The sequence below is a fragment of the Miniopterus natalensis genome, chromosome 11 (genome assembly GCF_054644295.1).
Source record: "Miniopterus natalensis isolate mMinNat1 chromosome 11, mMinNat1.hap1, whole genome shotgun sequence".
Taxonomy (NCBI): Eukaryota; Metazoa; Chordata; class Mammalia; order Chiroptera; family Miniopteridae; genus Miniopterus; species Miniopterus natalensis.
This window is the reverse complement of record NC_142091.1, coordinates 47,073,611-47,097,296: the sequence shown is the minus strand read 5'-3', so window position 1 is coordinate 47,097,296 and position 23,686 is coordinate 47,073,611. Positions and strand designations below refer to the sequence as shown.

The following is a 23,686-nucleotide window of genomic DNA, read 5'->3' as shown; positions in this document are numbered from 1 at the left end:
CTCTGGCCCAGCAATTCGAGATACACTGAGCATGGCACAAGGCCTTTTTCTATCAGCCTCTCCACTGTTCAGCCAGACCCAGCAGCTGTGCATGTCCAGGCAGAGTGGAGTGGGGGGAGCCCAGGCATCCTCTGGATGCCCAGGGAGAAGAATGCAGGTAGGCCAATGCTTGTTTTTGCCCCTAATAGGACACATTTCTTTGCATCAGTCAATAAACAGCTTCCACTTCCAGCCTCCCCTGCCAATCAAGACACAGGGGACCTTCCCTCTGGAGGTCATACACATTCCTTTACTAGGACAGTATGAAATTAAATGGTCTCTATTTTGACCAAATATACACAGTGGCTGAGTGGCTAAGCAGCCAGCATGTCTGTAAGCAGTGCTCACTGGGTAGGCCACGCTTCCCAGAAATAATACCCCGAGGTGCTAACAAATGTCCTCAGTCCCAAAGGACGTGATATGAGAGGGCAGATTCTTCCCTCAACCTGACCACTGAGGACCCTGAGTGGCCTTGGCTCAGACTACAGCCTGGGCTGGGGACCCGAGAGGGAGCCCCAGGGGTCAGAGCTCCTGGCCCATGCCGCCAGCTGACATGGCTCCTCTTCAGCAGGTTGCATCAGCTGGTGGAGCTCTGCATGGCCAGGTGCCAGTGGCTTTAGCTGCAGTGCTCATTAGCGGGAAGGAAAAATGCTTATTTGCAGCAATCTGCTTGAAACCCCATGGTTCTCTGTCATTTGGCTATAATTTGGTATGGGGTAGGCGGGGGAAACTTTAAGCTACTATTTTACATCAAAACAAGGGAGTCAAACAGTCCCAGAGGGAGGACATATAACAGCCAGCTACACACTGCCATGTGCTTTGTATGCTTAATTCTACTTTTCTTCTAAAATGGTTATGCTTCCATGTTGCAAAAAACTGCCCCCTCTTGACAAGTGGCATCCGGGTACATAAAAGGAAAGGCACTGGTCAGGAGATGGCACACTCACTTTTGTGGACATGAAAGCCCACTCACCAACGTGGCAGGCAGCGACTGGTACAACTGGGTGAGGAAGGGGTTTGTAAGACCCATGTTTCGAAAACTCGGCACGCATGGTAAAAAAAAAAAAAAAAAAAAATGCTTTTTCTTGGATTATTAAAAGTTAAATATTGAAATGTAAACCTAGAAATACAACTCACTTTGGTACAAAAGAAACGCAAGTCTATAGAAACGCCCTTCATGCTGTGCTGCGGAGCACCGAGCAGAGGCCCCCGAGGAGCCCTCTGGCTGTGCCTAAGGGGTGACAGGCCGCCCGCCCGGCCGCCCCAGGATGCGAAGGCCAGGCGTCAGTAGAGCTTGCCCGCGGCCGGGCAGTGCCCGAGCACCCAGGCGCGGATGCCCTCCAGGGCCTCGGCGGACTCCTGGCACATGGCAGCCAGCACCTCGGAGAGCACCCACAGGAGGGGCAGCCCGAGGCTCAGCAGCTCGTACGTGTAGCAGTAGTTGTGCGCATTGTCCCTGAAATGCCGGCCTGCGGCGCGCAGGAGCCCCCGCGTCCGGGTCAGCAGGCTCCGGGGCGCGGGGGGCCCGCCTAGCGCCCGCCCGAGTGAGGAAGTGGGGGTACCTGGGGGGCTGCCCACCGGCGGGCCCAGGGCGGCGGCCGCGCAGGAGCTTTCCGCGGGGGGGTCTCGCCCGGGGCCTTCCTGCTGCTTCCACAGGGCCTCCTGAGAAAGACCAAAGGGGGGCTAGTTAGTCCATGATGCTTACAGAGGACCCCTCCAGAAAGCAGAGGAGAGCCAGTAAGAACAGAACCTGGGGCCCTCGCTGGTTTGGCTCAGCGGTCAGAGCGCCCGTGGGCGGACTGAAGGGTCCCGGGTTCGACTCTGGCCAAGGGCACGGACCTCGGTGGCAGGCTCCATCCCCAGCCCCAGCCAGGGTACCTGCAGGAGGCAACCAATCAACGTGTCTCTCTCACCTCTCTCTCTCTCTCTCTCTCTCTGAAAAGCAATGGGAAAAATATCCTTGGGTGAGAATTTAAAAAAAAAAGAACTTTGCAGAACCAGCCCCCCAAATAATCTCAGTGCCCAAACACTGCTGATGGGGGTGAACAGGGGCATGACCACTCGGGGGGGGGGCAAATTGATCCCAGGGCTCACAGTCCTTTAAAACACATGTCCTTTCTCCAATCACATTTCTAATGACCTATCCTAAGTGAGTAATTTGAAATGTGGATAAATATGCACATACAAAGATGTTCCCTGTAAAAATATTTATAAGGTAAAGACATTAAACAACATGAACATCCAACAATATGGGACTCTTTAAATAAATTATTGACCATTTTTTACAGGCACCAAAAATTATGTTCCAAAATATTTAATGTCCTGTGAAACTGTTCTTGATACAGTGTTAGTGAAAAAAGAAAGATAAAACTGTAGTGATGGGATTCTGACTAGGTTAAAATCCATTCACATAGGAAGAAGTCTGGAAGGAAATGTTTGCTACGAAAGTATGGTTTTCTCAGGATAGAGTCATGATGGGTGATTTAACTTTCCTTCTTTATATAGTTTAATTTATTTATCCATTTTTCTACTTTGAGCCTATATTAACGTGTAATCAGAGAAAAGCTGTAAGTTGTGGGTCTTGGCTGGCAGTGGTGATTCAAGCCGCGGAGGTTATTTGCTAAGAGCTGCCAGAGGGGGCACTATAACAAGCCTGTTGCTCATCACTTAGCTGACATCCAAGGGCCTGGGGAAAGGACTTGGAAATCTCAGCAAAGTTGGCCCCAGACCATGCATCCCTACAAACAGCACCCTGTGGTCATGTGTGGGGGGTGAAGGGGTGGGGGTTAGGGGATAGGACAATGGGGACCATCGGGAGACAACCTGTAACTTTTGCATGGCTGAGCATATAGTCCCATCCCTGGCATATGGGAAAGCTCTTCTGGGCTTCTCATGAGAAGCCAGCACAGCCACTTACTTACCTGGGAGCTGGCATCTGGTGGGACATACCCCAGAGCTGAACAGGCCAAGGCAAAGGGACTTTCACATCAGGGAGCAGGGCCCTTTTCTTCATCTGTGAGTCTCAGTCCTTCTGGGGCCAGAAATTTGGCCTAATGTAGAGGAACCCTTGAAAACCTTTTCCTATCCAGAGCCCTTCCCTGTTTCACCAGCCCTTTCAAGGCAAAATGTACCTCTCTTTGTTGCTTCAACTCTGCCCGTCTCTTCCGTTGCTGACTATTGGTTTTACAGTGAATGAAATGAGGCTTGCAGAAAAACTTGCCTGTAAAAGAAACACACGCACACACACAAAGGTTTTTCTCCTGTAAGACAGGGCCCCAGCACACCTGAGCCAAGTGCCCGCCACTGTCTAGGTTAGAAAACACCAGAAATGGAAACAAACCCAGGGCAGCTCACACTTAGGAAAGGTTTCTGTCACCTTCCTTACGGTGGCACTGAGATAAGGCTCAGGACCCTTTGCTGACTCAGAGGCAGGCTGCAGAAACAGGGGCTCCCAGGGATGGGGCTGAAACCCTCAGATAATTCCCAAACCAAACGAAAGCTAAGTCTCCTCCCAAGACCAGTTGTCAGGCAGCAAAATGGACAGTAACACCATTTCCAGCCCCTCCTCTTTTCCAGGACCCCAGGGGTGGGAAAGGCCAGGAGCAGATGGCAGCAGTGATAGGCGGGAAAAGCCCAGGCCCGACGTACACTGGGCCATAGGCCACTGTCCAGGACCTTTGGGTGTTTTCCAGAAAAGCCTTCTCTGCTTGCCATTACATCAGCAACAGTAATGATGGGAATAATGATAATAGGAATTTTTTTTTTGTAGGACTCGCAATATACCAGACACTATTCTAAATGCTCCCAGTAAATTGACCCATCAACCCTCACAGCAACCTCATGTGCTAAGTACTATTAAGATGGGGAAACTAAGGGACCAGGAGGCGAGGGAACAGGACTAAGGTTACAGGGCTAGTAAGTGCTATGGTCTAGATCTGAACCTGGCACTTGAATTTGCCGGTCCGAAATCACGAGCGCTGTGCTACACTGCCTCTCATTATATCCGACAGTGCAAATGTGAAGGACTAAAAATTAGAAAATAATCACTTGTGCCCTGGCTGGTATGGCTCAGTGGTTAGAGTGTTGGCCCATGCACTGAAGGGTCTCAAGTTTGATTCCCAGTCAAGGGCACGTACCTGGGTGGCAGGTTTGATCCCTGGCCCTGGTCAGGGCACATTTGGGAGGCAACCAATCAATGTGTCTCTCTCATATCAATGTTTCCCTCCTTCCCTCTCTCTCTCACTCCCTCCTTTCCACTCTCTCAAAAAAAAAAAAAAAAAAAAAAATCAATGGAAAAAATATCCTTGGGTGAGAATTAACCAAAAAAAGAAAGAAAGAAAAGAATCACTTGTACCAATGAGGGCAATTCCTTCACCAATGACCTCTGCTCAGCCATCTATCAGTAAGGATGTTACTCTGTTACTATTATGGTTATTTTTCTAACACATACTTTATAAATAATAATAACACCCATGTGCTATCATCTATTGAATCCTTATTACATGAGCAGTGTGGTGCTGAGCACGTTTCTCGACCACACAGGGGCGATGGGAGGAGGTGAGATCGAACGAGAAAACATACACAAGACACGTGGCACTCAGTAGGTGCCCTTCGGGGCCAACGCATGCCAGGTGCTGGCAGCTCCCTCCTCCCTCAGGAGCCCCTCCCCGTGCAGATGGCCTCCCTCTGGCCAGAGGAGCTAAGGCTCCCTGAACAGCTTTCCTATGATACTGTGCTCCCTGGAACTGTTGGGTGTCCCAGAGCCCCCAGAGGGACAGGAGCCCAGGCCAGAGACCAGCCTGTCCCTGGGGGAAGGTGGTTACCTTCGTCACCATCGAAGGCGTAGGCAGCCAGGCGCAAGGTGGTAGCACAGACGCTGCAGCGGAAACACTCCCGGTGGAAGAAGTGGCCCTCGGCGCTCAGCCGCTCCATCACATACACGCGCTTCTTGCAGAAGTAACAGGTGTCACTGCCGCCCAGGTTCAGGGGAAACACCTTTCGCATACTTTCCTGGGGCACAGGGCATCGGGAGAGAAGAGCAGTGTGTTAGGGCTTACACCGAGTCTTAGAAGGCGAGGCCCCGGCTTTCAGAAATTCCGCCTGAGCATGGGGACATCGTGGCTGCTCACATCACTGCAGGCGCTGCAGCAAAGCGTGAGTGTGGGAAATATGCTCCCAACGCAGCCCCCAAAACTGCAGGGGCTGCTGTAAATTGTATGCCCAGGCAGGCGGGCCATGGATGGGCCCAGGAGGGGCTGTCCCCTTGCCTGGTTGCCCTGGTTTCGGGGTGGCTGTGACGTCTCCTGGTCTAACAGAGTGGGCATCTTCCCCAGATATGCCTGCCCAATGACACCCTCTCCAGAAACCTGTCCCAGGGTGTACAGAGAGGTCACTGAATGTCTTATCCATCTTTGTTCCCCTGCAGTGACTTAAGTCAGGCAGGAAAGTGTGTGGCATCAAAACTGTTCAATAGAACTGCAGAAAAGGGAGAGCCTGTGTCCCACAGCCCACCAGGCTGCCAGTCAAACTCCTAAATGCAAGTGGGGGGTGGAGGTAGGGTGAAGGCAGGGGTGCCTCTAGTTGATTCTAAGGGAATGTGCTGAAAGGAAACCAAAGGAATTGTCAACTCAAATCACTGGTAATGGCAGTGAGTGGCCCTGATTGGAGAAAGGGAGAATTCAAAGAAAAGGGTGTTTCTCAGTTACTGAAATCTTTAACTAACACAAAAGGGCTACTTAGTTTGGACACTGAGCATTGACAGGAATTGATGTCTGACTATGTGGATGGCCTGGCCTGGCCTTTTTCTGAGTTCCCAGGTAGCAAGGAAGATGCCCTGCTTGTGAAACAATCCCAGAGGTCACCGGGGGAGGTCTGTCTTCAAGGACATGCAGCCTCCATCTACCTTTGCTCTGGTCCAGCCCATTCTCAGCCCCTTTTATCCACGAGAAGGGGTACCTGGGAGAGGGCCAGGCCATCCTCTCTGCATCCTGTGTACCCTCCCTGGAGGCCAGAGCCAGTCTGCAGGGGAAAGCTGAGGGGTATTCATTCTTACCAGGTCTGGAGAGGTGGCCTGGGCCTTAGGTCTGTGATCATTCATGTACAGATTGACCAGGACTTCAGCTGCAGCCCCTATTCCACTGGACACTTTCCCTACTGTCAGCTACCCAAGAGCAGAGGCAGAGGAGACAGAGACAAAGGGAAGGCCAGTTAGCAAAGAGAAGGAAAACACAAACAGGCTGGATGTGGGAGAGGGCTCCACACCCAAGTGCAAACTGCACCCGACGACCTAGGACAGGCTAAGCCAGCCAGGAGCAGGCAGCAGGCACTCTAGAGATGGAGCAAAGGACAGAGATGGAATCTGTGGCCCTGGGTGAGCCTGGTGACGCACAGAACGACATCCACGGAGGGTGCAGGGCCTTCTGGAGTCATTGAGTTTCTTGATGCACAGATGAGGTGAATGAATCCAGAGAGAGGAAGGATCTCTCTAAGGCCACTTAGCAATAAACCTAAGATTCAGGACGCTACTCAGGTCTCCTGACCCCACCCCCACCTAAGCACCTCCCCACGGCCTCTCTCATCAGTGGCTGGGACAACCCGGGCTGCTTGGTCTGATCTCCACCAAAAGGCATGTTTGCAGCTGTGTCACTGGAGCCTCCAAAGCCTGTGAGGCACAGAAGCTGAGCAAAGGAGACAAAGAGCTAAGGAACCGAGACCCCACGAACAGTGGAACCTCAGCCACCCTCCTACAGAGACCCGCCCCCTTGGAGGGCTGTTAGCTGCTGCTCAGTGAGCGTGGAGCCCCCACAGACCTGGCGGAAGGTTAGGACCCCGCATCACCACTACTGAGCTCAGTTTTTAAGTTTAATAAAATAGGAATAACAATGCCTGCCTCATGGGTATGTGGTAAGAACTGAGAGAACCTGTGTCAAAGTGCCTGGTACGTAGCAGCAGATGGGCCAGTGTGAACTTGATCCCTCCCTCCCTTCTTCCTCTGAATTCTGTAGGCAGGAGCCAGCCCTGCAGCTCCCCTGTCCCTAGGGAGCTATGGCTATGCCCGACCAGAGTCCCTCCAGGCCAGGACCACAGACCACCTTGCTAATAAAAGCAGTGACTAGACTGGGAGTGGAGCTGACCCACCTGGGCAGGTGCAGGGCTCAGGATGGGGAGCTTCACTGCAGAATCTAGGCAGCAGCACCCAGAGGGCCCCAGGGCCAGTGCTGGGGCAAGGCCCGCCCACAGTGGGGGAGGCAGCCACTCCACGTGGGCCCCCGAGGATCGCCCGCCTGATGGGCGGTGAGTACCTGGGCTCCTGTGGGTATGGCCCATGCCTGCCTACAAGTACCCGGATCACCCCCAATGTGTAGAGCAGCCGAGGAAGGGGTGGGAGCTGACAGTCAAAGCAGACACGGCACAATCGTACACACGCCCCCAGCAAATGCAGCCGGATCCCCTTTCCCCACCAGTTCCGAAAGGCCTCCCCAGGACCGCCGCAGTCCCCTCTTCAGGGAGGCAAACATGAGCAGTATGAGGTTCTGTAAACGCTGTTCCTGACCCCATCACCCTGCAAGGAGGGGGCCCCAGCCCCTCTCCAGCCTCTGAATCCAGCTTCTGGGAGACGTGGCCAGAGAGAGCTGCAATGTAGGCTGAAGGCCCTCGGGCACGGGCCGATGGCCACTGGGAGGGAGAACAGTGACTTGTGTGTGGGTGACGGAACGCCCTCAATCTAAATCCAAGACTGCTCTGGAGAGACCACGTCTAAGCCCAGAACAGTAGCCTCAAATACACAGCAGGAAGTTCGGGGAAAGCAAAACAAATGGCAGCAGGCTCCCACAGCTCCCCACCTCCTGGTAGCCAAGCCCACGCTCAGAACCTGAGACCAGCTCCTCGGATCCCAGCAAAAGCACAGGTGCTGCAAGGGAACGAATGGGAGGGGCTGCCAGGCAGGCTGGAAGAGTGACACTCGCCATCCTCATTAAGGTGGCTCCAACCACGTTTGTGGTTCCAGGGGATTGTAGGGAAGGTGGCTGCGGGGGCCTGATCCCACGACTCAGACAGATGGGATCTCCTTGGACTTACAAAGACTGTCCCTTTTCAGGAGCAGCAGCTGCCAGGCCCTTACTCCCTTCCCCCTCCCCCCACAGCTCTTTCCCCCAGCCCCCACCCCAGCTGGCCCGGCCCGGGAGAGATTAGGATTCTGCTTTCAAGCGCACACTGCAATTTTTAGGATTCCACAAATGCCGAGAAACTTGGTTCCTGCTTTCAAGAAACGCTCAGGTGCACTACCTAAGGACAATATTCTACTGTTTGCCTGATGTTCCATCCCCCGCCAAGGCCCTCAACATGAGCCCTCAGATAGGCCTGCAGAATACTAAGTACTTCCTGTGTTTATATAAAAATAAAGAGGGGAGGTCAGATTTACCTCCCTGACCACACTGCCCCTGCGTGGCCATCTCCACTAGCCCAGGGTGTGGGCTGGCTTTGCTGTCTTCTCCAGAAAGTCTTGATGGTAATGCTGTGACACCCACGTGCAACTGTTGCATCCCCTGAGTTAGCGGAGATTGAGACTGTACTTTCTGGGGCTTTAACTACAAGTCCCTAATGAGACCTTATTAACCACTTAGCTAATAAGCACTTTGTAATCGCTGAGCTTCTGCACAATCATGACTTAGGGAGCAATTATGGAAGCAGGCAGAGGGCTGTGCGGTTGCTGAAGGGTGTCTCCAAAACATGTCTGAGCAGCCCTGAGCCTGCTACATGGTTCTACCAGCACAGGGCACTGTCCTGTCACCCGGCCAGGGGATACAGGGTGAAGACCGAACCTGGTCTTTCATTAGAGGCCAAAAAGGCTCCTTTCTCCCTGCTGCATCTACATCCCTACTCTGTGACAGCGGCTTTCTTAAGAGTGATGAAGTGAAAGCATCCTTAAGGAAATCAGCAGGGGGCCTCCTACATGCTCTTCCCAATCTGATGGAAACCATCCCAGAGTCACTGCTGGTCAATATCACAAGGTGGATGCAGACTTCCTGAAGAGGTCACAAGGAGACTATGTGATGGAGAACTTGTCTAAAAGAGTGAAAGGGGGCCCATGAAGCCTACCCTAAAGGCCAGTGTGAAGGTGAACATTATCGAGGGTATCACAGGTTACCTTCTGTTTCCTGACAGCAGAACACCTCCACGAGAGTGTGGACATGACCAGCCGGACTTGTGCTAGCTCAGTGCTCCTCAAACTTTCAGTGGTGAATTTTTGAATGACCAGATTTTGCTTTTACTTCTTAATCTCTAATCCCTGTGGCCTGATACTCTTGAATACAATAAAAATGAATCAGTAGAAATATGATCACACACTTTGATGTGTGGCAATGTCACATGGCTTTGCTGGTGCCTGATGTTTACTCTCACTTGCTGTGCTCACAGGGTCACAGACCAGTACCTGCCCGTGGACCACACATTAAGTAGCCCTGCTCTGGTTGACTGGGAAATGACCAGACTCTCGGGATCCTGAAAGAAAGAGATGCTCAACTCATGGAGAAACTTCCAGAAAACTGGTATAATATGAGAGTAAGATCTGGAGGTTCTCAAAAAGGAGCTTCATGCACTGAAAAGCAAGTCACGTATGTAACTGGGGAGGCTTAAGACTTGTCTGGGAAGAGTCTGTCAAATGCAAAGTTGTGCAATCTTATGATCTGACCAAAAATGATCATGTCCCACTCACTAGTTTTTTAAGAATTGGTAATTATGGAGGACATGGACTGTTTTTCATAACCCTTTATGTATCTTTCAATATTCTCGTAAAATTAAGGAACTGAGCTATTTCTCACGCCCCCTTTTCCATTGTAAATTCTAATTATTTTTCAGCTAATTAGAGCATGCTAGGATGGTTAAACAATTCAGAAGGTCTGTCATTTCACATTACATTAGATTAACCTCACACACACCATTTCCCTCTGAGAGCCTCAGTTTCCTTGTCTATACGATGGGGAGACCACCACCATCCTTGCAGGGCTGCAAAAGAAGGTCATCAAAGAATCTGGGCTATGCCTCACATGGCACTGGGCTCCCAAGAGCACCTGGCAGATAGTTAATGGGTCCAAAGCACAACCACGTCTGTGTTCTGGGACTTTTCTCCTCCCTAGACTGCCTTCACCGGGAGAACGGCTGGTTGCTTGGGTTTCCTCCCCTGCACGAGTAAGAACAATGGGGCTCACCAAGGATGAGCCTGCTGGCTTTTCTCAACCCAGATTCTAGCACGGTGACATAACTGTTGTCGCAAGCACCATCACCAGAGGCTGCAGAAGATCGCTGGACCTCCACAGAGACATTCCTAAGGCAGTCCTATTACTCCCGCTCAGAATATGACGGTCTCTGCCTGGCCGTTGGGGCCTTTCCCACCCTGTTCCGAGCCGGCCTACCTCCCCTCTGGTCTGTACTCCACGATGTCATGACCCTGTTTTATTCACCTCTTCACCCCTGGCACAGAGCAGATGCTCTGAATGAAGGAGGAAGCAGGCTCCTGGCCCTTTTGTGTCTAAACAATGGTAATGTCCTCCCTGGGGCCTGGCGCTCAGCCAATAATACCAGGTGTCCAGGCTGTGCTCCTCTGCAGAGCTGGGCAACCTGTGGCCACCTGCCTGCTGTGAGCCTCATAAAGCCCAGGGTCAGGCAGGGGTGAGAGTGAAGTTCCCAGGGCCTCAGAGCTGGGGGGTCACCAGAGCGGGAGGTTTCCACAGGCAGGGCCAGAAAACATCTCCTGGGCCTATTGGGCAACAACACTCCTCACTGAGGAGTCCCTGCCTGAGAAACATCAGAGAACAGGCTGGTGGACCTGAGCCCTCAGCCATATGCCCAGGGTAGGGGAAAGGGAGGTCAAGGATCGAAACCCCTTTGTTCAAAGGAGTCTGGATCTTACACGCTCAGATCTGGACACAGGCAGGCTATTGGGGCTGTGACACCTCCTCTCCTCCCTCCCACCGTGGGAGCCCATATCTGCGCCTTTGTGCCCTGGTGCCAGGCACCGTGCTGTTCATCATATGCATTTGACCTTCATGGCCTGTGTGGTAGGCCTTATAACTCCCTTCACAGCCAGGGCAGCTGAGGTTCAGGGAGTCTCTAACTCAGCTGCCGCCTCACTGTTCCTAAGTGGCTGGGATGGAAATGGAAGCCTGAAGGTGACTTCTTTGCATTTAGAATGAGAGGAATCAGCATGCATTTTAGGTAAATGAGCTTCCTTCTAGAATTCTCCTCCACTTGGGAAAGAGCACATTTACTGCATATGTCAGGCATTTTTGACACAGGCTAGGTCATTGCATCATTCCAGTCACCCTTAGGAGTAGCTGCTCTCCTCTCCACTCTATAGGTTAGGAAACTAAGGCACTGAGAGGTCCACTGGCTTGTCCAAGGTCGCGCAGGAACTGGTGCTAGGACTCCAAGTGTGACTCCAAGCCCATAACCTTCTCCCTCTAGCACTCTGCCTCCTTGAGACACACCAGCACTCTGCCCAGTAAAATCCCCTGGCTGGAATGCATGTAGGACACATCCAAAGAGCTGCCCAGCTGTATCCCTGGGACAGAGAGGACAATGAGGTTGGAGGAAGCTTGAGATCTACCCTGTATCAGATGAGACAAAGGCAGATTGCCACCTGAGACTGCCCAGCTTCCCTTTAACATGCAAATCTCTAGAGTAAACCCTGCAAATCCAGTTTCAAAGCAAACACCCACAAGGGTAGAGAAAGCTCCTTTTGCAATACGCATTGCTCTATGACCCAGCAGGACTAAGCCCCAGCCTCTAGGCCAGTGAGGCCATCCCCCTTGCTCAGCTGTGCAAACACTCAGCCATCTTGTTCTTACCATAGCTCAGCAGCCTTGCACATGGCCAGTAGCCAGGGCAGAGGCCAATGGGCAGTGGCTTCCCTTCTTAAATAAAGAAGTTAGCTAATGGGTGAGAGGGGGCTGATACCACCACAGGTGGGCTGGTTTGATGGGATGGATGAGTCCAGTGCTGCTGAGGACGTAAGACTGGACATAATTCCATAGTCTAAGGTCTTGAAGACAAGACTCTGGGGTAAGAATCTGGGTCCTGAAGGAGAAGATTTCAAGATCCTCTGTAACTTTTCAGGCCCAAACTAACAAACACACACAAAAAAACCCCATCAGGATCACTTAGAAACCTAAGGCAGACCATCAGTCTGAGAGGGTGGGCAAGTGTAGTCTGAAGGCTGAGTCAGTGACCCAGGTTTCTGTCCCCGTGAGTAACATATACTCCTCATGGCCTGTCCAGTCAAGTCTGTTCTCAAGAGAAGGTGATCATCCTCAGATCCTCAGAATTGCATGGGGCTCTAGGGTAGGAGCAGAAACAGGCTGCCTGCCAGGAGGTGGCCAAGGGCTTACGATCAGTTTTCAAGTACATTTTCCTTCCTCTGGCTCCCCTGAGTTGAGGCAAACTTGGGTCACTGGGTGATGAGGGCAGCCCATAATCTGTTGGAAGAAGCATTAAGGCTCCAGGCTCTCTCCAGGAGGGAGGCTCCCTGAGCTCCACCAACTGAAGAAAGTTGTTTATCACTGAGCTGTCACCTACTTTAAGGGGCAGCTGATTCTCTTCTCCAAGGAGATGGTCACTGTCGGATTCTGCATGTGCACAACCCAGTGCTGAATCAATGGCGGGGTGTGGTCAGGGGGATGGGGGTTGCCAGTGCAACTGGTAATATCCTCTCCAAGAAACTCACCACTCTGTCCCTAAGTGCCTACAATGGCTTCACAGTGAGATCTGGGGGGATCCATGAGTGTCAGGCCCAACCTGGTCCTTTTTACAAATGGAGAAACTAAAGCACAGAGAGGGTAAGTGACTTGCCTGGGGCCCCTTTCTAAGAGCTCCCCTATCATTCCCAGACACACTTTTGTGAAGGTACATTAAAAAAGCCCAATTACACCATCACTTGATGGCCAAGGTTAGCTTAGGAGATGGGATAAGAAAAACAGGGGTGATTGTTCTAGTGTACCTGGGAGAAACAAGGAACAAAGCTGTAGAGGGAACCTGGGGTTGGCCATCCCAAAGTCCACCCCATCTGCAGCCCTCCCTGTGTGAGCTCTGCATGGACACAGCCTCTGGGCTGCTCCCTCTGAGGAGGCCTCCACCGTACAGAGGAGAGAATACCGGGCTGGAGTCAGGAGCCCTGGGCACTAGCCTTCTTCCTGTATCTTTGTTTTCTGTTCTGTGGTTCCTGCTCAGTTTGTTCTTTCCCAGGAAGAACCTCCTGTTACGCCATTACAATTGCTACCCTTCCCTTATACGCCAAGTCCCTGCTATCTGCTAATTTTTCCATAGGAAGTAACATCTTATCTTCTGACATATTACATACTTTACTTCTACATCATATTATTGTTGGTTATTTCCCCCTAGTAGGAGGCAAGTCCCATCAGGGCAGGGACATAACTCCTGTTCATTGATGCGCATCCCAAGAGCCTGAAACGCCTGACACCAAAGCTGTCACTCAAATATTTGTCAAATGAATGAATGTTGACTCACTGATTTCCTGAGTGCCATTGGTTTGAAGCTGTTTGAAGGGCCCACTGGAGAAGCGGCAGCCTGGGCCTCCTGTGGTGATGTGTGATGATGATGTGACAGGAGATATGCCTACCGACAAGTGTCTGTCACACCCCGGAGGCCCCACATGCACCTGGGCAGGCCACCACCTAGAGAATGAATACCTACTGGCACCCATGTCAGGGAAAGTTGGGGAGTGAGGTGGCTCCGCCCTCAGCCCTGACAGGGCAGTGACCCAGCCAGGCTGTCCTGAGGTAAAAAGAAAAGCAGGGACCAGAGAGGGCCTTGACCAGGACCAGCCAGAGAGGGGCTGGGCCAGAGACAAGCAAGGGGCGGGCTGGCCGCACAGCCAGGACCATGAGCCACTGCCTGTCTGTGCCCAAGTGCTCTTGCCTTTATCATCCTGTCGAGGGTGATGATGGCCTTTTTCCACAGAAGGAAGTACTCCCCAGGGAAGGGCAAAAAGGCTACTCTGAAGCCTTTTCGTGAGGGTGATGACAAAAAATGCCAGTGTCCACTCATATAGCTCACTCTCATGTGAGCCAGGAATCACTCTCTTGTTGATGAGAAAGTGGAGGCCCAGACATGTCAGGAGACTTAAGGTCAAACAACTGACCCAAGGCTGACCTGGGACAAGGTGCGGGCATCTCAGCCTTGGCTGCTTTAAACGGACTTGAAGACAGAGCGTGTTTGTGTTTCTCCACGTCACCTCCTGCTGCCCTGCCAGGGATGTGTTTTACCACGTTGGGGACCGTGGAAGAGGTGGGGCTGATAAGATTCCTTGTTCCTTTCTTGGAGACCCTACCTGCACCCTTCTTCCCACAGTGGTGGGGATGAAAGGAGGTAGAACCCCCAGCTACACACAAGGAGGCAACTCCTAACGTTCCACTGATGTGACGGCAGGGAGCTGGTTTGTGCATCAGCCTAACGGCTCGGAAGCAAACGAGCAGCAGCTCTGATGGGGACGTTCAGCCCTGCCCACCGAGCTAGGTGGCAGCTACGCAGGCTGGATGTGTTCAGAGGAGCACAGTCTGCAGGGAAGAGACTCCAAAGCCACTCCCATGTGCAACAGCTAAAAAAGTGGGCTTCATGTCTGCTTTTAGGCTCATCCACTCCACGGCCAAACTTCTCCGAAGGCTGCCCCTCTCCCTCCCAGCCTGGTAGTGTCCTCAGCATATTAGTAATAGGAGGGCAAGGGGCAACATGAAAAGCGCCCAGAGCCCACCTTTAACAGTTGCCCATGGTGCATTTCACTACCCACTTAAGCAGGGTTAGCTCCCCCCCCCCCCCCAGCCGACCTCTGCACTGCTGCTGAGCCATCCTTCTGGAACACGGAGAAGGGCCTTCAGTGGCTCTTTGTAAGAGATACAATGAAATTCCTTAACACGAAAGGAGTGGGCTCACTTTCATACTCATCCTCTGCACCCCCATGAATCCTTTTATCCCCTAGTTCAAGTCACACCAGACTTCTCACCTTCCGTCCATGCAGGTCCTGTCTGCCTTCCTTTGCACATGCCGGGCCCTTCCAAAAATACCCTCCCCCTACGCTTTCCTCCAGCAAATCCTGCTGTATAACCTTCAACACTCAGCCCCCATGTTTCCTCCTCTGAATCCTTCAGGCCTCTACCCTCTGGGTTCCTACAATCTTGCCTTTTATACTTCTCATAGAATTGATGCATAGTATTATATGAGGTTTGCCACGTAAAAATGCCATTTTGTTGGGTCAAAACCAGTCAAGTATCGGCAATTTCATATGGTAAAAAGTTACTTATTTCTATTCTAATGTGCTGTTTAGCATCTAAACTGTAGTAAGAGAACCCTCTTTATTTCCCCAGCACCTGGCCCAGTGGTTGGCATAGAGCGGGTGCCCAATTAATGCCTGCTGGATGAACGAGCAGTGTTAGTCAGTTTTTGTGTTCCGCTATGTTGCTGGGTCCAACACAAAAACAAAAACCAAAAACCAAACCTGGGACTGTTGGGAAGTATCTTACAGATTTTTGTCTCAGCCAAGCCGAGCTCCAGCTGTTTGCCTGTGCAGGTCGAGAGGAGCAGGAGGACATCTCAGAACATGCAGGGAGTGGGGGAGCTAATCGTTCAGGACAACTACCTTTTTGGCAGGAGAAACAGAGTCAGCAGCCGACGGAGAGGAAGTGGCAGCTGGATCAGGAGACGGAAGGCAGGAGGGAGAAGACGGAGGATGAGTGGGAGACAGGCCTTTAGAGAGTAGTTTATTCTGCATAGAACAGAAACAGAGGAAACTGATTATCCCAGGCAAGGCACAGGGATGCTCACCTTGATGCATCCCCATGCCGACGCAGCAGAGGAGGGGAAAAGACATGCAGGCCCGCATCTCAGGACAAAGCAGAGGCCTTTGTTTCTGGGGCCCACCAGGACTATCTGGCTCCTGGTTGCATTTCCTGCTACAACTATTCCAACTCCCTTGCCACGCTATAACAGCTGGAGCAGGTCCATTCTGCTCCTGCCTATGTCAGCCAAGACACCAGCGCTAAGTCCTAAAGTCCTCACTCAAGAGCTTGGTATAAAGTGGCAGGTGCAAGCTTAGGAAAGGAGAGTCCTGGGCTACTTTGGGGCAGATGGCCCTGGCAGGGGCCTCTGCAGCTGCAGACAACTGTGCCAGCCTCCTGGCACCTAAAAATGAAAAGCCTCTTTCCCATGTCAGTGGCTGAGCTGAGTAGCAGAGGACACAGGTATGGAGGAGACTGAGTGAGAGCATCAATGGAGGAATGTTCTAGAGACTAAGTTTGCTGCAAGAGAGCATCTTATGCATACACGCACTGTGAGGTCTCATATCAATTTTTTTATCTCCTTGCCAGCACATGTCTTCTCTTTAGCAAGTTTCTAAATGAGCATCTGGCTTGGAGGGGGCTGTGCTTTGTATTCTAAGGCAAAGCTGTTCTCCTGGGCTCCGTGCTGCCTTTGGGAAAGCAGAGCGCAGGTTCCAGCCTGTGGCTGACCTCTCCTCCTCGGTGTCTCCGTGACTGAGGCCGTGGGGAGATTTCTCCATCATGTCCCAAACATCACGAACAACTGGTTTGCTTTCACCTTAAAGGCTCTGTGACGTAATTCTTGCACTGACCAGCTTTTCCTCTTTGCGTTGGCCCTTAGGAAGCTCAGGGCCTACTCAGAAGCTGTGTAGGATCAAACAGCCTGTGTTTCTGTTCAGTAACGTTTGCCTTTGATCTGAGCTCACTTCTCTGCCTTGGCTTTCCCTTTGTCCTGATCTATCTACTTATTTTGAATGCTCTCATTTGCATCTTTTTTAGATGGCACCTTGAATTCTTCAGTGGCTTAAAAAATGAATCGCGCCTCGTGCTACAAAAGCAGGAGGAAGGAGGAAATGGAACTCCAGAGACTGATTCACAGTCACCTCACTGGATGTCCAACGCCCGGGTTCCAGGGGCTCTGAAAGCCCCCCGTTTACCTGTGGGAAATTCCCGTGTCCAAACATGGAGGCCAGGTGGGCTGCCTTCTCCTTAATGTTCTTTTTGTGAAATTCCCTGTTGGCCAAGTTCTGAGCCCTCTTCTGCAGTCAAGACGAGAAAGGAGAAAGGAAAAAGACAGTGACAGAGACAGGGATGGTGGGATGTGGAAGGCAGTCAGACAGCCTTGTCTCACTACACACAGGATGGGGGACAGGGCACAAACAGCAAGAGCAGGAGCCCACCCAGGGCAGGTGGAGGTAGGGGGAATGGAAGGCACCCCAGACCCAGGCAGAGGCAGGGCAAAGGGCGAGGCTGTCACCTGGAGAATCTTCTCCTCCACCAGCTGCAGCCGCCGCAGCACCCCGGACAGGGCCAGTGCTTCCTGGCAGGCAGGAGGCAGGGCAGCGCAGTTTTCTGGCCCACCCAGCTGCAGATCAGACTTGGCTCTGGCTCTCCAGGGCCGGCTCGGGCACTCTCCACCAGCAGACACTTGGTTTATCTCTCGGAGCACGTGCCCCGGCACAACCCCAGAGGGGAACTGGAGAGAAGGGAAATCAAGTTTCCTTCCCTACTATGGCCCTGTCATAGCTCCCCATGAGGACCAGGGACTAAGGGCACAACAGGTGCCACCCTGAGTAAGATTCCAAACTAAGCTGGCATTGATGTTCCACCACCTGCATCAGAATCACCTGATCTCTCCTTTTCTTTATTTTTATTTTTTTTCCCCATTTTCTCTTTAAATTAACTTTTTTGGGTTAACATTGGTTAATAACATTATATATATATCTGATATCCTCCTTAGCAACATAGTGCTGGGCCTCCCTCGGGACTCACCAAATCAAAACCTGCACAACCCCGGTTCTCAACCCTGGATGCACATTGACCATCACCTAGGGCACTTTAACTAACAACCCAAGACTGGGCCTGACTTCCAGAGATTCTGATTTAATTGGTCTTGGGGTGGGCACCAGAGGTTTGTTTGTTTTTAATATCCCCTCTTTTTTTAATCGAAACAAATAAATTGCTCTTTAGGTAATTCTTGTACACTCAGACAAAAATCTTTGCTTCATACCCACACTGAACTCATTCAACCTCTACTGCCCAGAAGCAACATAAAATTTATCATGCTGACCAGCAAGTCTGAATGCTGTGGTCAGTAAGTGATTCTGTTCAAATTCCAAACCCAGAGATGCTGGCTGGGAAAAGCCACGGTCCGCTGCTGCCGCCCGGAGCACCAAGCAGGGCCTCGTCTACTCGGGCACCAGGGGAGGCCTGCACCACATTCCAGCCTTCCCCCTTACTGCGTGCAGCCAAGTGGCCACCTAAGCCCATTCCACTATCACTGTCACTTTTTCATCAGTTTATAAATCAGCTTGTTTAAGTGGTCTGCACTTAAAGCTGTGTTCCAGGGATACCAGAAAAAACAGACCACAGACCAAAAAAGCAGAGCACCAAGAGCACAGCAGCTGGTCAGCCAATACCTCTGACTGGCTGAAGGACCAATGGCATGTTTCAAGATGCTGCATATTTGGTTATTCTTACCTATAAGGGTGGGGACCGCATGTTGTGTCTGCCTTCCCAGAGAACTTACAATCAGCCCTATTTGGGGTGTGCAGAGGGCTGACTGAGCCCACCCCTCTGCATCAGTGTCCCCTCTGGCTTCACCAAGACCCCATCCACTGGGAGGAGCCCTACCTGCCTTTTCAGAGGAGGTGATGGGCTGGTTGTGGCCTCTTCTGGCTTGAGACAGCGAGAGTTAACAGGAGGGTCAGAGGATGAGCGCAGGACAGGCATACCTACCCCTGAGACACGGCGTTCCTGGGAGGAGGAAGGTGAGTCCAAAAAAGCAGCCGCAGGAAGCGTGAAGGAAAAGGTTGAGTCAGAGTGAGACGCTTGGAGGGAGCAGAGGAAGGGAGGCAGGAGCGAGAGTTTTCAGGTACAGAGAGAGTGGGAGCACTGGGCAGAGCTCAGGCTGTGCCCTGCCAGGAAACCTGAACCCTGGCTCTCTGCCCAGGCGGACAGCAAGTCCTGGAGTCCCCTCCTTTGGGACAACGTGTGAATTCAGGGAGGCCTTGCTGTTGGCTCAGACCCGGGGCACTGGACAGGCCCTGCCAGAGCCCATGTCAGGCCAGGGTGGCTGGCCCCGGGGTCCTCCTACAAACGGAAAAGCTTCCTGCCTACTAGAGGACAGGCGGGTGCTGCAGTCCTGATGGAAGACAGCTTCAGCAACACTCGGGGGCTGCAAGGGACCAAGCCTCCAGAAGGGGCTATTGAGAGAAGAATTCGGAATGACAAGTTTCAGGAAAATGACCCCCTTATGCTAAAGCCTGGTTTTCGGGGAAGGTCAGTTTGTCTGGAAGGGGCGTGGCTCGTGTCAAGGCCAGGAGGACATCTGTGATCACCTGTAAGACCTAACTAACCTGGTGTCTGCCTTCCTGAGACGAGCCAAACTCTATCATGAACACCCGTGCTCCGAAGAAAAACCAACCCCTTTGTCCCAAGTTTTGGTGATGTGACAGTGGCACCCCAGAGGACTTTAGGGGAGCAGACTGAACCCAGCATCACAGACCCCAAGCCAGAGTCCAAGAGAAGTCAACTCAGCCTGCTTCCTGCCCACAGCTCTGACCACCTTCAGCCTCACCCTGACCCTGGTCAGACGCACAGCCCTGCCAACCTGACCCGAGGGAACAGGGAGAGGGGGCACCACAACACTTGGGAGGTTGGTCCCCATTCCTGCAGCCCACATGGAGCTAAGGCTGGTGACTCAGTTTCCCCTTGTTTGGTGGGTCTTCTCACCATGGACTTAGTGCTCTCCCAGGAGCCAGCACCTCTAAAGCTTCCTCCAGCTGCACCATCTCACGTGGCTGCAAACCAAGTCATGGTTGCAAAGTGAAACCAAATTAGGGGAAGGATTTCTTCTTTACTGCAGAGCAGGCATGGCAAACTATGGTCCTTGGGCCAAATCGGACCTGCTGGCTGTTTTGTAAATAAAGTTTTATTGGAACACAGCCATGTACATTTGTTTAAGTATTGTCTATGGCTGTTTTCTTGCTACAATAGCAGAGCTGAGTAATTGCAAGAGAGATCAGATGGCCCCCCCAAAGCCTAAAGCATTGGCTATCTGGCCCCTTTTAGAATATTCTGCTGACTCCTGGTCTAGAAGGCTCACTTGAGCCAGGCCTGGCTGGCAGACCTGAAATTTGTCACCAGCCTGACCATTTCTGCTGGCTTCTCAGTTCTGGTCACCAAGAAGGCAGGTCCAGTGAGCATGTGACGGGACTCACCTGCTTCTGGAGCGAAGGCTTCTGAGAGTTCTCCTCAAACTTGGCCAGCAGCTGACTTGCCATGGACTTGACTTTGTTCTGATTTCCACCTTCTTTACTGCTGCTGTCCTCTTGACTGGAGCCCAAACTCTGGCTGGAAAAAGCTGAACGCTGCAAAGTGCAAATCAGTGCATTGGTTGTTGGGTCCCAGAACCCAGGGAGGGGGTCTGAGGGCTGAGGACATGGAACTAATTTCCTGAAGGAGACCCTTCATGGTCTCAGGAAGTGAGACACAAGCAGCAGGCGATGCCCAAGTGGAGACAATGCTCATGGGAGGGATGTGTCTTCCCAAAGATGGGCACACCCAGGCTTGGGAGCCAGAGAGCTAGGGTTTGAATCCTGACTCTTTCACTTCCCAGCCCAGTGACCTTGGCAATGAACTTCCCTAAAGTTTCCTCATCTGTAAAGTGGGAGCATATCCCATTTCACATGGTTGTCACACACACAAAAAAAATCAAATATAATAATGAAGTGGTAAGCAGGATCATTTCAAAATCTATCCTGTGGCTTCCAAGAGGTAAACAGTAGTGGGGATGAAGAAAACAAGAGGGGTGGCAGTCAGGCCCAGGCTTTGGGCTTCTTTCTCCTTCCTCCTCTGCACCCCATTCCCAACTTCAACCTGTCCTGCTCCTTTGCTGCTATCTTTTAAAACCAACTTTTAATTGTGAAATAATTTTAGATTTGCAGAAAAGTTACAAAGAGCACAGATGGTTTCTGTATACTGTATACTTCACTCAGCTGCAGGTAATGTTAACATCTGGAGTAATCATGATACTGTTATCATAACTAATAAATTAACACTGACATGACACTATTAGCTATAGACTTGATCAGGAAAACCTGATCAGCCAGGTTTTCCACACTTGTCCTTATTTGGTTCCAGGATACAATCCAGGATCCTACATTGAATTAAGTCATTATTTCTCCTTAGTTTCCTTCCATCTGTAATAGTTTCTCCACCTTTCTTTGTCTTTTAGACTTTGACAGTTTTGAAGGGGGCTGGTCAGCTATTGTGCACAAAGTCCCCTAATCTGGGTTGCTCTGATGTTTTCTCGTGGTTAGACCGGGGTTATGGATTTTGGAGAAGGTGCCGCAGAGGTGAAGTGCTCCTCTGCTCCATTGCTTTATATCAGGGAACACGATACCAGCGTGACTAATGCCTGGTGAGATGTTGCTGTAATCATTTGATTATGCTGTTTTATAAAATGGAGTTCCATGTAAGGTTCCTTTAGCTCATTTGCTAAAAATAAAACTTGGGAAATTACCAGTGTTCTCTGAATGTCCTCCCTTTCCATAGGATCTGCTCCCAAAGGACTTGAGGTGTAAATGGCACTGTCATGTCCGGTGGGCAGCCTGCTTCCCCAAGGAAACAACGAGTCTCCCTCCCAGAAATAGATGTTCTCAAGACAACAAAGAGATTCATGGGAAGCAGCAAGCTACAGTCAGCTGTTTTTTAAAGATCCGCAGCCCCATGGGAAACCTTGTATGCATAGCCACCCTGAAGTGTTGGACAAACACAAACCAGAGTCACTCCCACTTCAAAGTGGGAAATGCAACTCTGCATAGCAATACAGCTTTGAGTGCAAAGAGGGTGAGTTTACTGGGGTAGTCACTGTTTGAACAAGGTCAGAGTCGGCCATGCAGACAGCACTTCCCAGACGTGAATCACCAGAGGCTCCTTCAAAAGCAGGCTGAGGTTCAGTTGGTCCAGGGTCGGCCTTGAGGCTCTGCATTTTTAACCAGTTGTCTGGTTCTTGGCCCACATTTTGAGTAGGGAGAATTGAGAAAGAACTATTGTTTGGTTAAATCTGACTTGGGAGCAAAAAAGCTGTCCCAGAAAACAGCCCAGAGTCATCTCAGAAGGGGCAGGTGCAACCAGATTTCTTTCCACACTTCACTCTTATGCTGCCTTCAACAGAAAGAGCACAAATGCCCCCTCAAATAAGCCCCGGATGAGAGGCAGGAGAAGGTGTCTGCCCGAGACAAAGTGCATGCAAGGGAAGCCTCTTAGGTGGAGGCCAGAGCAAATCCTAGGCACGTCAGGTGAGAGCCAACACCCACAGTGGGAAATGGACGTCTCTCCTGCCCTGTCAGTCAGCCTCTGCTCCCTTCTCTCAGTTATCTCCCTATTTGCTGGCTCACACCAGAGCCAAGAGACAGGGAGCAGCAGCTCTTGAAGGGATCACCCAAAGAAGTCTTAGAAAAGGTTCGGACAAGGTGATTGGAACTCACTGGATAAAATGAGTTCGTGCACATTTTAAGACATGACTTGAACTCCAGGCTTTCTCTATCAGCGCTTCCCTTTGAACATCCCAGAAAATGGGTTGAGCAATAGGCAGCTCCCCTCTCCCCTAAGGCTGGCCTCGTGGCTCTATTTGTTACAAAGTTCAGCTGTGAGAACCAGTGTCCTGACCCAGGTCAAGGCTTCCACATGAAGCAAGTCACAGACATGAACAACAATGTCATAAAAATATACAGCAATAAAACCTCTTCAAACATATCAGGTGGAAGTCCTTCCTAAGGCTTATAACTCGGTATCAATGTACCATATAAACTATCCCACATGCGTCTATGTCATAATTATGACATCGGCCGTTGGGCTAGCTAGAGCCGGCATTCTACAGTTCACAGACCACATCTGGGCTTGCATTTGTGGGACTAGAACTGCCTTTTCAAATGAAGGGCATATCTCAGGTCTCTTTAAAGAGCTGTCTGGGGTAGTGGAACTGATACTTTTCCTGCTGATCAATTTTTCAGTAGCAGGAGAGAGATTGTTGCCTGGTTTTGACAAAGTAGCTTGTAATTTTCTCCTGTCACCAGAAGGTGGCACTTGTACTGGGACATTGGCCTTAAAGATAGTGCAGAAAACACAAAAGGTAGAAACAATGGCTGGGAGAAAAGTGGGACAGCTGGTGCCTCTTCACTACTCATTATTAATAGCGATTATATAAGTATAACATCTTCTATATAATCTTTAAAAATACTTGCACGTTTCATACATTTCACATGTATCCTGTGTATTTTACAGACATGGGCCCCACCCTGAGAGTTTGTTTCTCAAGGTCACACAGCTAGTAAGTACTGGAGCAAGGACCAGGACCTGGCTGCTTTTCCATCAAGTCAAGCTTGGAACTGCATGTTTCCTGAGACAGGAAAGCAAGGAGGGCCAGGGCCGCTGCCACAGTCGGGAGGGCCTGCGGCTACTGGCCGTCAGGCAATGGGCCTTTGTTGGAACTGACATTGCACACGAACCTCACGCAGGCTGCCGAAGCCTTTCCGCCTCCGTTTGTTCATGTCATTATTCTCTTCGGTTTGGTTGTCCACCTGCAACGGCCAAGAGAGCAT

At 51.3% G+C, this 23,686-nt stretch overlaps 1 protein-coding gene across 5 annotated transcripts in view; it reads right to left on the bottom strand.

Annotated features, from left to right (window-relative positions):
• MICAL2 (microtubule associated monooxygenase, calponin and LIM domain containing 2) overlaps positions 1 to 23,686 on the bottom strand; it is a 150,058-nt gene that overhangs the window by 65,421 nt on the left and 60,951 nt on the right. For 3 of the 5 annotated variants that reach the window (XM_087821733.1, XM_087821734.1, XM_087821737.1), the window contains exons 14-23: positions 23,594 to 23,665; positions 20,303 to 20,452; positions 18,714 to 18,836; positions 17,338 to 17,556; positions 17,018 to 17,119; positions 15,683 to 15,808; positions 6,092 to 6,199; positions 4,863 to 5,049; positions 3,171 to 3,259; positions 1,602 to 1,701 (exon numbers count right to left, since the gene is read on the bottom strand). In XM_087821733.1, the coding sequence (XP_087677859.1) occupies positions 1,602 to 1,701; positions 3,171 to 3,259; positions 4,863 to 5,049; positions 6,092 to 6,199; positions 15,683 to 15,808; positions 17,018 to 17,119; positions 17,338 to 17,556; positions 18,714 to 18,836; positions 20,303 to 20,452; positions 23,594 to 23,665 (1,276 nt within the window). Of the gene's footprint in view, positions 1 to 1,601; positions 1,702 to 3,114; positions 3,121 to 3,170; positions 3,260 to 4,862; positions 5,050 to 6,091; positions 6,200 to 15,682; positions 15,809 to 17,017; positions 17,120 to 17,337; positions 17,557 to 18,713; positions 18,837 to 20,302; positions 20,453 to 23,593; positions 23,666 to 23,686 lie in introns of all 5 variants that reach the window. The other 2 variants (XM_087821735.1, XM_087821736.1) reach the window with 2 other exon arrangements.